At 44.6% G+C, this 16766-nt stretch overlaps 1 protein-coding gene across 4 annotated transcripts in view; it reads left to right on the forward strand.

Moving 5' to 3' along the window:
* The window catches only part of LEKR1 (leucine, glutamate and lysine rich 1), a 146631-nt gene that overhangs the window by 70704 nt on the left and 59161 nt on the right, over window positions 1-16766 (forward strand). For 3 of the 4 annotated variants that reach the window (XM_019491840.2, XM_019491844.2, XM_059731063.1), the window contains 3 exons: window positions 1742-1861; window positions 2544-2719; window positions 7895-8059. In XM_019491840.2, the coding sequence (XP_019347385.1) occupies window positions 1742-1861; window positions 2544-2719; window positions 7895-8059 (461 nt within the window). The remainder of the gene's footprint in view (window positions 1-1741; window positions 1862-2543; window positions 2720-7894; window positions 8060-16766) is intronic. The other variant, XM_059731064.1, reaches the window with a different exon arrangement.

The following is a 16766-nucleotide window of genomic DNA, read 5'->3' on the forward strand; positions in this document are numbered from 1 at the left end:
GCCTTAGTAGTGACTTTTAGGGTGCTGACAAAAGTGATATTTGTCACACAATTGATCCCTTGAAAGCACTCTACAGCTGTGCCCTGACAGAAGTACATGGCTGCAGAGCACTTTAAAAAGTGCCCAATCACACAACAAATTAACCCTTATTTCATGAGGGTTCAGATGGCATTCCAAAGTGGAGTGCCTTCATTAACTAATGTTTGTCCCTGCCCCTGTGATGTTTGTAGGATGGGAGAGGGAGGATGGGAGAGTGGAGGGAGCTTGCTTTGAGGTTTGCCCAGCCTCCGATGGAGGGAAGGGATGGGTGGATTGGAGCCCCCACCCCTGAGATGGGGCCTCCAATCCACCCCCCCCCTCCAGTGGAAGCTGGGCAAACCCCAGACTGGAGCTCCCCCTCCCCCCCCAGTCCTGCAGCTGCAGACAGCACTGGAGCTGGCGGGGGGGGGGGGGAGGAGGGGGGGCAGGCTATGGGAGAGAGGCTGCAGACACACAGCCTCTCTCCGCTAGATTGGCTTCAAAGTAGAACTCCATTTCCACCCTCCCCAACCAAAGAGTGAACATCTATTGGTCAGTGGGGGGGAGGGAGAGAGTTGCTGTAACTCATGGCACTTTATGTGAAACTGTTCATCTGTCAGCACTCTTAGTTTCTCTTTACAGCTACTCATAGGAGGCACCATGAGAAAGTAGTTGCTGTCATGCCCATGGTTCAGGTGTTAAGGGGTATGAGCTGAGGTTGTTACAGATGTTAATGTTGGGTTAACTAATTATTTTATCTTTGTTTTAGTGATTGTATTGATAGGAAATGCATTGGAAAAAACCTTAGTGCTAAATTAAGAAGAATTTTTTGGTGTATATATATTACTGAAGGAGGCTGTCACAGAAGATGCATGTTAAAAGTTGCTTCCATTTTCAAGTCCTTTTTTCTTTCGGGACTCAGATTTATGAAACAGAAATATTTTAAAGTATTGTAGCTTTCACGTAGGTTTTAAATCCGTATTAATTTTTTTTGTATGTGTTTATGCAGTGTTTGAAACTTGTTGTATGACATAGGTGGAATATAATATTAGTAACAGAAGTTTAAAGTTATTAATTGCAAAGAGACACGTTCTTACAAAAGCTACTAACACCAACTTTGTTATTAAAATTTTAAGAATTTTAATATTCCAGTTTACTTGTGACTAAAACTGTTTACCAGTATCTAAAGTAAAGTTAACGCATTATGGCTAAGTTTCTTTGTGTTGTAGTAGTTAGTTTGCAAACACAGCAGGGGAATAGTTGTGCCTGTAAATATACATACAATGATATATATATCTTATTTTTGCAGCATTTTTATCGTAAAATTATGGAAATATTTATGTTTTACAAAAGTTTGTTCTTGTTAAATCTAAATTTGGGGCCAAATCTAAGTTGACTACATAGCTGTTAATTAAATTACCCCAATAAACTGCACAACGCATCCACCTCTTTTTATGGTCATAACAATAATACAGCAATGATTCATAGGCAAGCAAGAACCTGACACAAAAATTCAGTAGATTCAAGTTTTATTGAATAGTATAAGGGAACATTTCAAATGACTAGAGATTTCCCATTTCTCTCTACTTGAAGACACCATACCTCTTATCTTAAAGAATGCAGTTTCTAAAATGAAAAGTAGTTATATCAGTGCAAAAAACAGAATGTGTAGATTTTAGTTGAGCAAATACTATTACTATAATTCTTTTATTTACTTTTATAGAATACAAAATCTAACCCTGCAGTTGAAAAACAAACAAGATGAATTGCAAAATCTAAATGGGGATTTGAGATGTTTCCAAGAAGAGAAGGAAGTCGCATATAAGCAGTTGCAGCTGTTCAGGTAAGACTTCCCAAAAGGTAATGCAAAATATCTGTTTTCTGTGAAAAAGTGGGGTGCAGTCAGTAACTAGACCCAGTAGAATTGTAAGCATCCTGGCAAGAACTAATACTTGAGAAAAAATGTTGGAAACTTTGTTGTTTCTCAGCACATGTTAAGATGTTTTGTTAGCAAATGAAACTGGAAAGAGACTAATGCATATTGTTGGAACTTTTGACGTTAATCTCAACAGAATAAGTTAACAACAGAGTTAAAGCCAGTTGTTCTTGGGATATTGTAACATTTGAAACATAGCTGCAGTTCTGTGTTTCTTCCTGATGATTGCCTAAGAAGACTTTGAGTACATACACAAATCCATGTCAGAACTTTTGAAAAAGAATCATAGGACATTTGCTTTGTCTGTTTTATTTACATTTGTCTGCATTTGTACATAAATTAGGTTTGAAGTAAAAACAAAGGAGGAAGAAATACTCCTTTGCTTGATATTGCCTGACAAATATGTTAAATGTTTAACTCTATTTGTTATACTGAATAATAGTAGCAAGCTATATTTTAAAATGTGACCTAAGGAAAAGTATTTAGCAGGCTTCCTGGTTAATACAATAGCTACACTTTGACAACTATTGGTATTTGTTCTCTGTCTTCTAATGAGCGATATTGTCAACCTATTTTCCTTTTTTTGCAGAAGAATATTGGAGAACCACCGGTTAACTCTGCACGAGGCTCTTTCATTACTTCTCTTTGTTAGAACTGAGCTAGACAGTATTAAACAAGTAGTGGCTAATAATCTAGATAGCTGGACTACACTGAAAGAAGAGATTTTTCGACAAATAAAAACTTTAAGCAAAGCAGTTTTGACAGGTAATTCATCAACTTGCAATATTATTAGACAAGAGATTAATTTTTGAATGTTGAGTAAACACAAATAATTAGAATTGCAGAAGATGTTTTACATTGCTGGTCATTATTTGGCCCAGGGCAAAAGTAGCTGAAAGGCACTGCTATCTGATTTTACCAAGTACACCCTTGCTATCTGATAGCATTTCTGGGGGCCTATGTGAAATGAGTTGAGACAGATGTTCATATCACGGTCTCTAATCCTTTTTCCCTGCAATCGTAGCCAATGCTTGTCTATAACTCAGAGAAGAAGGGTTAAGTTGTCATGGAAGCTGAATTATCCCCAGATGCCAAAACATAATAAACTAGGAGTTGCTTGAGTGCTACAAGCCAAATGTGGCCTGGTTTCTATAGACAGAGTAGAGACTTATTGGCAGGATGATGGAGTGGGACAGTTTGTATTACTGCTGTCTTCTATACTTGTTCTGTTGATAGAGTAATCAATAGAGTATTTAATCATTTAAAAACTTTAAGAAACCCTTAAAGCTATTTTATAGTACTGCTAAAAAGAAAACTTTCAGTCTGTGCAGCAGTCTGGCATTTTGCATATCTGTAGTGAGAATTTTCTGTGATTGTTTTGAATGAATCTTCAGGGATATAAGCTGTAGCTGCGTTGGTCTAAGAAATATAGACAAACAAAACTCTTGGGTTAGAGGCGACATCTTTTATTAGACCAACTAAATAGTAGCCACAAAAATGTCTTTCTTTGCAAGCTTTCAGGTCCAAACACCTTTCTTCAGGCTGAGGAGAATTCAAGGATTGGAAAAGTTCTCCCAGGTAGAAAAAAAACTTCATTTTGCACAAGGGAGGTAGAGGGTGGAAGTTTTTTTCCCCTGGCTTACTCAAGTCCTTTTGGGAGAGAGTTGTTCTTTGATATGTTGATTAGGCTGGCTTCATCCGTGGATGTCAGTCTGGGAGGTGAAAAATTCCTCTTTCTTGGTTAGCAGTGAACTTTACATTTCCAAACGGCTAAAATACGTTAGCCGCTTGGAAATGTAAACTTCATTGCTAACCAAGAAAGAGGAATTTTTCACTTCCCTGACCGACACCAGACACCTCCAGGGATGAAGCCTTGCCTAATCAACATATCAAAGAGCAGCGCTCTCACAAAAGGACTCGGAGTAACCCAGGGGAAAAAATTCCACCCTCTACATCCCCTGTGTAAAATGCAGTTTCTTTTTTACCTGGGAGAACTTTTACAGTCCTTGAATTCTCCTCAGCCTGAAGGAAGGGTGTTTGGACCCAAAAGCTTGCAAATAAAGATATTTTTTTTGCTACTATGTAGTTGGTCTAATAAAAGATATCACCTCTAACCCAAGAGTTTTGTTTGTCTTGACTGAGAATTGACATTTCTGAGTTTGCCATTACTCTGAGAAACACCAACATAATTTTTGCCTTCTAAAAGTGGAGTTTTTAAAAAAGTTCTCTAAAAGTAGGACCATTTAAAATATCCTGAATATTATTAGCAATTAGATGAAGAATATAACTGTTTAATATTTAAATATTTTGTTTTAGCATTAACTAGTCAGGTTCTTTTGATGATAATTAAGTCTATTCTTCCCTTGTCACAAAATATTGCACTTTGCAGCAACATCATGGCTACAAATAAAAACTTTAAAATGCCATTTTAATTAAATTCTTTACTTTTAAACACCATACAGTGTATTTATAAGGAATTCTTCTAACAAATATCTTGCACAGAAGCAAGATGAATGCAATATCCATATTTTTTAATTAATTAAACCCATTATAACACCACTTTATCACAACTTATAAAATGCTTGGCATTTAAGAAAAGGCTTTTAGAGCCTGCACCCAGTATTGCTAGAAGAAACTCTAATAGCATGTTTAAGTGTGAAATTGGCAGCTGTTATTTTTGCTGAAAATTGTTCAGGGTCACCTACCATATTTACTGCAATACAAGATAACAAATATAAGACAACTCCCCAAAATTCTATTCTAGATTCTATATATGGAAAATGTATAAATTTGTTATATTTTTCCAGGTGTAGAATCTAATTATTGGAATGTTGTCTTGAATTCATCCCCTTCCCACACTATAGCTGGGAAAGTGGCTGGTGGGAGAGCGGGGGGCATCAGCTAGCCCTCTTGCCCTCTACCTCCCACCCCAACTTCTCCCCCCTACAGCTTTCCTGCCACCCCTTACTGTCAGACCCTGCCCAGGCTCTGTTCCCTCCACAAGCACAATGTGGAAGTGAGCTGCATGTGACAGCAAGTGGGGAGGGTAGAAACTGCAGAGGGAACAGGAGACTGCTGGCAGTCTAACTCTGGCCCCAACACTGACTGCTGCAAATTTCAGCACAGGTATTCCATAAATGCACTTCTGAGCACCACTTCTATACCTATTTATACATAGTACAAACTGTGCATGATAGTTCAGAGCCAAAAGGTTCATAACTTACATAGTTCATTGGGCTGGGCCTTAGCAGAGTCAACAACATGTCAAGCCATGGTGACCCCACAGCTCAGCACTGCTCAGTATGTGTGTGCATTCCAGATACCCCTACAAAAGATCCATATGCTAACTAGGCCCTCACTCACAACTAAAACTAGTTGCTCTTTTCACAAGTCCTGGGACCCTCCAAACTTCATACACAGGTGAGGAACAGGGCTGCATGATCTGTCGCCACCCCAGAGAGGGTGGGGCCACACTAATCACATTCAACAGGCTGACAGAGGGGGCAGCAGAGCCTCTCAGCTACATGGAAGTTTGGTGATGTTTGCCAGACATTTAAGGCTGCTGAAGAAATAGGAATCATTGGAAATGGGAAAGAAAGACTCTGCTCAGCTGTGGGAGTGAAGAGGAAGTTGAAATGTATTTTATGTAGTGGTTCATCGTGACTTGAAAAAGTTGGCGTTGAGGGAGGCTGAGCAAAGCGGGCACTATATCTTATTCAGATGGGCTGTACTAAATTAGGCTTCTGATATGTTCCCCTTAACATTTTTGAGCTTCAGCCTCTCTGAGCGCTGACCTGGTATTGTAGTACGTCCAGACGCAGTGCTTGTTCCCTCCTGAGGAAACAAGTGCCCAAATTTTAAAGGGAAACAAAATAAAGTTTCCATCAGCCTGTTTTCCCAGTATGGGTCATGCGTTTTATGGCCATGTTCCTCATGGGCTGCATTCAGTTAACTTCATAGTTAGCGTCCATGACTAAGCACATGCTGATTCTAGCAGCAGTTTAACAATAGCCAGTGTATTTAAGGGGGGTGGGGTTGCTGGTATGCAAATATAAGGCATGGGGCTTTTTTCCATGCGGGGGGGGGGGGGAGGGGAGGGAGAGGGAATCTTATATTTGAATAAATATGGTATTTGGACAGTTCAACCATGTTGAAGTATAGGCAATATGAATACTTCAGCTGGGACTCTAACAGTTGGAGATATTTTAATTTGCCGTTTCACTCTCTTGTCATTCTATCATACACACTAAGTAGCATGAATCATATAGCACCATGTACTAGGAGGCAAGAAGTAATGTGCAATAGTATCCTTATATGTATATACACAAAGAAAAAACATCTTAAAACAAAGGTATGGGTTGTGGCAGAATGCCACCTCTATCTCTCCCCGAAAACCCTGTTCTGTGACAATTTGGTTAACATGGGCCCTGCAGAGGGCAGACATCCCATCTCTTTAGGTAGCCTAAGTTGGATACATTCCTGAGGGAGGTGGGGGGAACCTACTCCCTCTGCCTACATGGCTGGCATCACATATGTTCCCTATTGTTCTAAGCAATGCCAACCTGGCTGGGAGGGGGCTAAAGACCCTGCCCAGTAACCAGCAATGCATTTCAAATTGGTTGGCTGGCAGCCAACAGGTGCTGGCCTCCATTGGACCAGGTAAATAAGGTCATAAGGTCTATAAAAGTTAAGGACTGCCCAGGAGGAGAGGCAGTAGCCGTGATGAAAACTCAGAGAGAGAAGAGCTAGATCATCTGAAACTTGCTTTTTCTCTTGAAACTCATGATCAATGAACTGCCTGCCTCCAGAGGGAATCTCCACCTGCCTCTGGATGATACTCGTGAGTAAGCTACCTGAGATCTAACTAGATATATAGCTTGCAATAACTCAGATGTGTGACCAAAGGCTACCCAGCCACCCTGTTTGCTCTATGGGATTTCTCTGATATTGCTCTACTCTGTACCCTATTCCAAACCTACTCCTTGTAACCAATAAAGTTCTCCTTTGTACCTAGCATGGGAGACTTATTGGGAGTTGGTCTAGATTATGCCTTGGAGTCCCCTTGGTTTGGCTGACTAAGGGAGACCACTATTTGTACTTCAGACTGAGGGAAGGACCCCAAGTTTTTGAAGTGAGTTGAGTACCCTCAAGGGCTCCTAGGCCTGTGCTTCCCAGAGGGCACAATGCCAAGATCAGGCCAGACCCTGGCTGGTGGCAGCACTACCCCCAGGCTAGCGGGTGTGCTCCAGGAAGGGGGTTGGCCAGACGTGAGGCGCCTCCAGGGAGGCACTCAGAGCCTGGAAGGTGGTCAGGTGCAGTGAGGTGGGTGGCTCAGCGCAGGAGCACCCCCTACTAGGCAATAAGGCACTTATTACATTAACTTAATAAAAAATTAAGTTAATGTAATGTTTATTTTTTAATCACAAACCGTATTGAATTCATGAACATAAGCATGTTACATTTAATATGGTTTTTTTTTATACTTATGGATCTCCAGTGCCTCAAGGGGCTTATGAGCAGACCATTATGCTAGATGGAGTCCCACTGGCTGTGCATGCTTCAGATCCTGTTAAAGGATTTGTATCAGATCTAAAATAAATTTTGAAAGACTTGTACTGTTCATTGGCTGATATTCATCATGATCTGCCTAGGCTAGTGCAAGTTATCCAAGTGAAAATGAATTTTACTGGCCATATCTTTCACTTTTTCTCTGATCCTAGCGGAAAGAAGCAGTGCTTTTCTTATCCTGTCTCAAGCAAGGGACTAAACTAGATGACCTTCAAAGGACCCTTCCAGCCCTATGTTTCTATTATTATAACATAGAATTTAGATTCCTAGAAGTCTTGAGGCCTTAATAGAACACAGGCATTAGGGTATTGACAGTATCCTTATGTTTTAAGATTATAAATGGACCAATGTTTTATATGATTTTCTCCTCAGAGATATCCATATTGAATAAAAGGTTGGCAGAATCCCAAAAGAATAATGTGTCCCTCCAAGAAGAGGTGAAACAGCTGAAGTTGGTGTTTGATGAAGTTGAACTGAAAACTCAGCAGCTTCAGCACTCACTCCAGCGAGAGAATGAATTACAAAAGGAAACACTAGGTAAGAGAGAGGATTTTTTGCATCTTAAGCAAAAAAACTAAGTGCAGTAAAAGCAAAATCAATCATTTTACTTCCAGTCTATAACATTAGTATTTCTATTGAAGTAGCACTAAAAGGCCCTCGGACCCCTCTACACTTGGAGGTAAAGGCACAATAGAATCTAATGTGCCACCTACACAATTGTGTTTCTTGCCATACCACACATGCATGGCAGGAAGCATGATTGTGGGATTGTGAATCAGATCTCATCGTGCCTTATTGCCGGTGCAGGGGGAGCCTGATCCCAGGCCCCCCCTGCACCGGCAACAAGCAAACTCCCACAGCTGGGAGCCCACTCAGCTGAGGGCGTGGCATCTGATGAAGTAGGATGTCACCACGAAAGCTTATGCCTTTCTGAATGAATTAGTATCTAAGGTGCCATCTCTCCCTGTTTTCTGCTTGACTTCAACTAACGTAGCTAACCACCTCTCTCTACAGGATTGTTACTTTAGTACCTAAATGCTGGATAGATAAATAAAATCTGCATTGGGAGGTCCAGATTTCAAGAATGATTCTGCTTTCTCTTTCCTGAGTTATAGAAGTTTTGCTTGGGGACCTAAGCTACTCTTTCCACCTTTCTTCAGTTTTTTTGAGAAAGTTTCAATTAAAAAAATTGTCTTTGCAAGATGCTTGAAAAATAGCATGGCTTTAGGCAAGCCCAGCTTCTGCAGGCTGCCTCTGCAGCTGAGATCCTAAAGAACCCTTTACTTCTGTCCCTTGTGGTTTTTCCTCTCATGCAGTCACTGATGTAGCCGGGTCTTGGTCCATGAGTGACTTTGAATATAAGGACCAAACCCTTCAGTTGACAACAGAAGCAGATTTGGAGCCAGTGGATGGATGCGTTCACAGTGACTTCCAGTTCTGCTCAAGCTGGAGGATTTGTATTTCTTCTACCTACAGTCTTATGTGTAGAGAATTACAGTAAAAGTATTATGTACTTGTCTGTATAAAATCAGGATGATTTTCAGAGTCCCAGCCTCTGTCACTTTGGCCTCAGAATCTGGTCAAGCACCCTGTATTAAATATTTTCTTTTTGCACATCTCAAAGGATCTAAACTCATGGGGCATGCAGGATCAAAAAATTACACTGAGGAAAATGAGGGGAATCCTCAATGTTTTGCAAAAGAGCCTTCTCCCCTCCTTCCCTCAACCCCTTAAATATTTATATATTCCGTCCTCAAATACTGGGTTTCACAATAGCTGAGAGAGATCAACACACAGTGTCTGTATGCCTTTCACCTTGCTGTGTGTTTTTAACTGCCACAAGGTGGAAGCTGGCGTGATATGAGACTTCAGCTAATATATGATGATTATTCATCTAGTTCTCTATTTGTCAAGAAATGAAATGCTAAAAATAGCAATCCCTAGTCAGTAAAATAGAAATTACTAATTAAATTGAAATTTAAAATAAAGCTAGACTAAACAACTAGATATGATATGGTACATGAATAGGTATCAACCAGAGGCAAATGAGTTTATAAAATCCTACAGTAAGCAGTTACAACTAAATTTCACCAAAAACAAAGAGCAAGCCATTCATTCACAGGGATGTTAATGACAGGGGTCCTGGTTTTCTGTTTAAAAATTACAAATTCTCTTATAAAAATCCCAAATCCTCTGATTAAAACCCTCAATATTCATGTTTTTCTGCAATTAAAATGAAATGCCACTCTCTCTCTCTGTTCTTATTTATATATAAGCCAGCACCATCCCCTGCCCCATGCACAAATTGGGGGGGGGCACGTGCCCCCTCCATGCCCCTCTCCTTGGGAGTGTGCACAACTACCCCCAACACTGCCTCTCAGATGAGCCACCCGTGGCTCCATCCCACTCCCTGAGCGGGACCCATGGCCACTCATTCCCATCCAGGCCCCATGCACTGCCCCAGCTGGACAGCACCTCTAACCCTAGCCCCAGCCACCAACGCTGCTCCACTCCGTTTCTCACTGTGACTGCCTCAGTCTGTAACCCCTCCCCACATAGACTTACCTGCAGGCAGCTGGGGGAAATACTCTCTGTCTGGCTGTATTGCTGGCCACGTGCATGTGTGTGTGTGCAGACAAGCACATGGCACCTCCTGCATTCACTCCCCTGATCCCCAAGCAGCCCTTTGCAGGCTGGAACTCTGTCAGTTTCCCACATTTTTGCCCTTTAAAGGAGAAAATCTGTACTTTCACAGGAAATGGAAAACCTGGATCCCTGCTGGTGAAGATATTGAACAAAACTGGCTCCAGGACCAACCCTTGGGGTACTCCACTTGATACCAGCTGCCAAATAGACATAGAGCCATTGATTACTACCCTTTGAGCCTGACCATCCAGCCAGTTTTCTATCCACCTTACAGTCCATTCATCCAATTCACTTCCTGAGCTTGCCTGCAAGGATGTTGTGTGAGACCATATCAAAAGTCAAGGTATATTGCATCCACTGCTCCTCCTACATCCATAGAGCCAGTACATCACATCATAGAAGGCAATTAGGTTAGTCAGGCATGTCTTGCCCTTGGTGAATTGTGCTGACTGTTTCTAATCGCCATCTTCCCCTTCAAATGCTTATAAATGGACTCCTTGAGGACCTGCTCCATGATATTTCCAAGGAATTAAGTGACAAGTCTGTAGTTTCCTGGATCCTTCTTCTTCCCTTTCTTAAAGATGGGCACTATATTTTCCCATTTCCAATTGTCCAGGACCTCCCCTGATCACCACAAGTTTTCAAAGATAAGGGCTAGCAGCTCTGCAATCTCATCAGCCAACTCCCTCAGTACCCTCAGGTGCTTCACATCCAGCCCCATGGCTTGTACACTTTCAGCTTTTCTAAATAGTCCCTAACCTTTTCTTTCGCCACTGTAGTCTTGTGAAGTCCTGTGAAAACTGAGGTAAGAAGGTACTGAGTACTTCAGCATTTTCTGTATCATCTGTATCATACTTGCTCGTCTTTCTTTGCATTGAGATGGTTCATTCCAGTGCCTGTAGTAAGGTTCTTAAAGTACAACTAACTCTCCTGGACTCCTTTTCCCCCTCAGATTGGCCTCCTAGGGGATCCTGTCCATCAGTTCCTTGAGTGAGTCAAAGTCTGCTTTTCTGAAGTCCAGGGTCCAGCAGCAGACTCTGCTGCTTTCCTTCCTTCCTTCCCTTAGGGTACTGAATTCAATCATCTCATAGTTGCTGCTGCCCAAGTTGCCATCCACTTCTATATTCCTCACCAATCTTTTCCTTTGTGAGCAGCAGGTCAAGAAGACCTCTCCAGCACTTGCAACAGGAAGTTGCACTTGCAACGCTCTCCAAAAACTTCCTGGATTGCCTGTGCACTGCTGGATTGCCTCCTCCCCCAGCTGATGTCAGGGTAATTGAAGTCCCCCATGAGAACCAGGGCCTGTGATCTGGAAATTTCTGCTAGCTGTTTAAAGAAAGCGTTATCCACCTCATCCTCCTGTCCTGGTGGTCTGTAGTAGACACCCACCATGACATCACCCTTGTTGCTTTCCTCTTTGACCCTAACCCAGAGACTTTCAACAGGCCTGCCTCCAGTTTCATACTGTACCTCTGAGCAATCATACAGCTCTTTTACATAAAGAGCAAGTCCTCCTCTTCTCCCCTGCCTGTCCTTCTTGAACAGTTTGTACCCATCCATGACAGTGCTCCAGTCATGTGAGCTATCAAACCAAGTCTTTGTTACTCCTATTGCATCACAGTTCCATGACTGTGCCAGGACTTCCAGTTTTTCCTGCTTGTTTCCTAGGCTCTATGCGTTCATATATAGACATCTGAGGTAACTAGATGATTGCCCTACTTTCTCAAGAAGAATGAGAAGGCCTGTCCTGTCACCCCCTCCTGTTTGTGCTTCCTTCAGATCACCCGCTTACCAACTTACTTCAGGGCTTTGGTCTCCAACCCCTGGCAAACCTGGTTTAAAACCCTCCTCACTAGGTTAGGTAGCCTGTCTGCAAAGATGCTCTTCCCTCTCTTCATCAGGTGGATCCCATCTCTTCCTAGCAATCCTTCTTCTTAGAACAACATCCCATGGTCAAAGAAGCCAAAGCCCTGCTGGCGACACTATCTGCACAGACATTCATAGATCTTCATGGTGTGTCCACTCCTATGTGGGCCCTCCCTTTTCACTGGAAGAATTGAGGAGAACACCATCTGAGCTCCTGTCCACTTCACCCTTGCACCCAGAGCTCTGTAGTCACTTTAGATTTGGTCTGGCTCCCCCTGGCAGTATCATTGGTGCCCACGTGGATGAGCAGCATGGGATGGTAGTCAGAGGACTGGATAAATCTTAGTAATCCTTCTGTGCTATCTCAGATCTGGGCAAGCAGCAGGCTTTCTGAGGCAACACGTCAGGTTGGCAGATGGATGTGTCTATCCCCTGCAGAAAAAAGTCTCCAACTACCACCATCTGTTGCTTCTTAGTAGCAGTGGTTTCCGCCCTTACAACCTTGGGGAGACCTAGCCTGACTTCTGCTGACAGAATGTACTCCTTCTTTGCTGCTAGAGCTCCATATTTGTTCTTCAGCCAGACCACTGTAGGTGGGGATGTTGCTTGCTTCTAGCTTCCACCTTCCTGGGAGTCCCTGTCCTCTTCCTTCATATTGCAGGCACTCCCCCACCTGGCTGTCACTGGCAGGCACTCCTCCACTTGGCAGTTCAGGAAGCCTCGACTATGAGCAGTTTTTTCCGGACAAACACCTCACAGGTGCAAACAGAGGAAGAGCTGGCAGTGGCAAATGTCCACTTTTTAGGTAGGTCAGATAAAGGAACCCTTTTGGGTTTGACTGCACTACAGCACAACTTTTCTTCAGTTGTACATCCATCTGGCACATGGTTTCCAAAATGCCAAGAGTGTCTGCACACCTGTCAAGCATGACATACCTACAGATCACTGCCCTGTCAGAAAGGGCTACAAGATTAGAATGAAAAGAGCTGCCCTTGTTCTGAGCCACAGTCTGAGGTCAGACTGGATTGGCTGTGACCATCTGCAAAAGTTGTGAGGAAAACTAGACTGGGCCAGCATGGGTCTTTGTATCAGGCTAAGTACAGACAGTCAAAAGCCCCAGGCTGAATCGATTCAATCACTGCAGGTTTCTCTAAACTGCGTAATTGAAATAATAATAAGTGAACTGATGTTTGCTTTTGAAACTGGAAAGGGAGCCCGACCCCTGCAGTAGTTCATACCAGTAACCAGGTAAAGCTAGAGCATGTTGTCCAGTCTGCTGGCCAAAGATACCTGAATGCAGCCAAGCAGGGCTCATCCTTGATTGGCTGACCAGCACACGCCCACAGCCCCTTGCTATCCCTACCCCCCAGGGGTGAACAGTCCCTCCAGTCTGGGCTGACCAGATCCCCCAGCCTCAGAGACAGGCTCCCTGTCTCTGGCAGGGTTCCCTGAGTGCTTATCTTGGTGCAGACAGAGGATTTTCCCCCTCCCACCCCTCAGTATGCTCATGTAGGGCTTGGCTTTGTGCTGGGCTGCCAGGTACAGGCAGAGGCTAGGAAGTAGAGGCTTTACTGCCTCAGCTCTGTGAAAGCAGAGCAGTGGGGCCAAGGGATCCCAGCCAGCTCACTAGGCTGCAGTGGGACAAAAAGCCCAGGGGAAAGGGGCTTTCCTCTCCCCATGCCTTACAGACCCCAGTTAGGGGGACAATGCTGGGTTGGGGGGGTGTTCCCTGCTCCCCAGCCCCTTGGACACATGGGTAGCTGGTGAGGGGCAGGACCAAAGGATCCCAGCCTGGCTTGAAGGTCTGTGGGGTGGGGCGGTAAGCCCCACAGAGGTAGTTTCTCTTGTGCTTTGCAGACCCAGGCTAGGGGTCCTGGGATCTGTTCCTCTGACACCAGGCTAACAGGCAGAGGCAGAGGCTAGGGAGCAGAGGTTTTATTGCCTCAACTCTGTGAAAGAAGGGGGACGGAGCCAGCCCTGCAACACCAGAGCAGACACCACAGCCCAGCCCAAGGCTGGGATCCTGGGATTCTGGGATGCTGGAGGACTATGAGTTATCTTGAATAGGGAGGGGAGCTGAGACCGAAGTTCCATAAACTGGTTTGACATAAATCAGTTAAATCTGATACTACATCCATCCAGGTTTATCTTAAATTGGTTTCAGCCATTTTGAAAGCAGTTTATGTGAACTTAACTGCTCTTCTGTTAGGCTAGGGACAGTAGTTACACACAAACTGGTTTAAGTGCTCAGAAACTGGTTTAAAACTGTAACAGAACAGAAGTTCGGTGAACATAATCCAGTTTCAAAATGGCTGAAACTGGTTTAAGATAAACCTGGTTGAAAGTATCAGACTTAACTGATTTAAGTCAAACTGGTTTATGAAACATCTGTTCCAGCAGGGTTGGCCCCACTACTCTGCTCCCTGGGGATGCAGCTGGGTCTGCCTGGGGGTGGGGAGGCAGCCCCTGCCAGACTTTTCCCCTCTGGAGGGGGTAGGAGCATGGGGCAGATCACAGGGTAGGGAGAAAGCCTGGGAGGGACTGTCCCACCCAGCAAACCCCATCTGGGGTCTGGGTCCAGGGAGGGGTTTTAAACCCCCCTCCTCGACTCAGTGCGCTGGCACTGGGACGGGACATGGCCACACCCCCTGCTCTCCTGGCAGGCTTCATGCCTGTGCCCTCTGAGCCGGCCTGGGCAGCCACGGGCATGAAGGACTCAACCTGCACAGCTAATCCGGCTGCCAATGTACCTGCCTGCAGCTGCAGAGGTGTCACCTCTGCACCACTGCCTGGCCAGCCACCTCCCATGCGCACCAGAGCCCCCGGGACAGGTGCCTTGGGGGCGTGCGCCTTGCTCTTTCTCTTCAGCCTCCTGATGCTGTGAAGCGGCTTCATGCACAGGCTGTCCCATGCCACCTTCCCCTCCAGCTGTGGGTTCTTCATGCTGCTGGCTGGGCATGGGGCTCACTCCCGCTCTCTGCCACTCTCGGGTCACTGCTACCTTTCCTGTTCCCAGCCAGGCACACACATATACCCCTCCCCCTCCCGGCTGGACAAGCAGGTGGCCCTGGCTTTTCCCCTGGAGCTGTCAGGCTGTCAACCAGGGTTTGCCTGGGGGGGAACAGTCCCTCCCAGGCTGTTCCCCACCCCTGTACCCTGCTCCCTGCTTGAGTCTTGTAACAGACCTGGTGGTTGCTGGCCTGGGAGCACACCTGCATGCACACCATCAGCACCGCCTTCAAGGTGCTCAGGAAGCAGGTATGGTGCCCATGCCTATGTACACACACTCTCACACACAGACATGTGTGGACACATGCACATATACACACACAAACACATACACCCACATGTCCCCCACATGCACACACACACCCCACCACACACATCTCCCCCCCATCTCCTCTGCCTAATAAATCAGACGCAGGCTGAGCATTCCCCACAGTCTGCTTCCCCCTGCCTCCTTTCTGCTCCCCACCTCCAACCCAATGCATCACTTCAAAGTAGTAAGTGAAGTGGGTTTGAGCAGCTGCCTGCCCACTTCGCAGGGAAGTTTCCAGCCCAGGCTTTGCCAGCTACCCCTGCAGGAGATCTGCACACCACTCTCCTCTCATCTTTGCCAGCCTCAAGCCTCTCTAGGCCTAGGCAAGGCTGATAAAGTGGCATTGATGGGACAGAGGCTGAGCCTGGCTGATTCAGGGCACCTGGGGACAGATTGAAAATGACCTTCCTCACACTTCTTCCTTCAGCTGAAAGGTCGCTGGAGAGTTTGGGTGCAAGATTTAGCATTGCAGTGGCTAGCAGCAGTCATTCGCTTGGGGGAGAAGTGGGGAGAACAGAGGTGGGGGATTGTGCAAGTTAGGAGGCAGTTAGTGCCTGACAGCTGATGCTTTGGGACCTGGGCTCGAGTCTCATGCAGGCCATGATGGAGCATTTAAAGTGCTCCTCCCCCTGACCTCACTATGCTAGCCTGGGGCTGGAGCCTGGCCACACCCCCTCAGCTCTAGCAGGGAGGGGCAAAAGCCTTGGAACTTCAGTCCCTTCCCTTTGGCAGCAGCTGGCAGGCTGGGGGGCATGCTCTACCACCCCCCAACTTCTGGCCTGAGCTACTGCAGGCATGTGGCTGCATTTCTGGAATCAAAAACAAATGTCTGCTCACTTGCTTCTCAGTTTAATCTCTGCAGTTTAGACTAACCTACAAAGACTGAATTGATTCAGCCTCAGACTTTTTGATTGTCTGTACTTAGCCTTAGAGGTTTAAATTGATTTCTGATTTCTTAAACCAGTTTTGTGCAACTTCTGTCCCTAGCCTTAGGGTGATAAACTTAGCTTAGGGTCATAAACTTTTATCTATTCTGGAATTTGCCCGTGGAATGTTGGTGGTCTTCAAAAATATAAAAAGTGATAGTAACGTCTTTATAATTAACATTGTCTAAACTTTGCCCAGACATTATCTTACTAAAAATAAATTATTGCTAATTAGTTTTCTGTTTCAATACCTATTAAGGCACCATCCTTTTTAAAGGAAAGTCTACGCTATGTTCACAAATCTGGTTTAAGACTGGTATATTCAGAACTTGTTTAGGTTGTGCTATTCTGGATGCTGTTTTGACTCATCTAAATTACAGAGCAAACTGCACAGTATGTGATTTAAGATCTAAACCAGTGGTTCTTATTGCTAATGATCTTGAATGAATTTCATCCCAAAGCCCACACCATTGGTAGTATTTAAGGT

This window comes from Alligator mississippiensis, chromosome 7 (genome assembly GCF_030867095.1).
Source record: "Alligator mississippiensis isolate rAllMis1 chromosome 7, rAllMis1, whole genome shotgun sequence".
Taxonomy (NCBI): domain Eukaryota; kingdom Metazoa; phylum Chordata; order Crocodylia; family Alligatoridae; genus Alligator; species Alligator mississippiensis.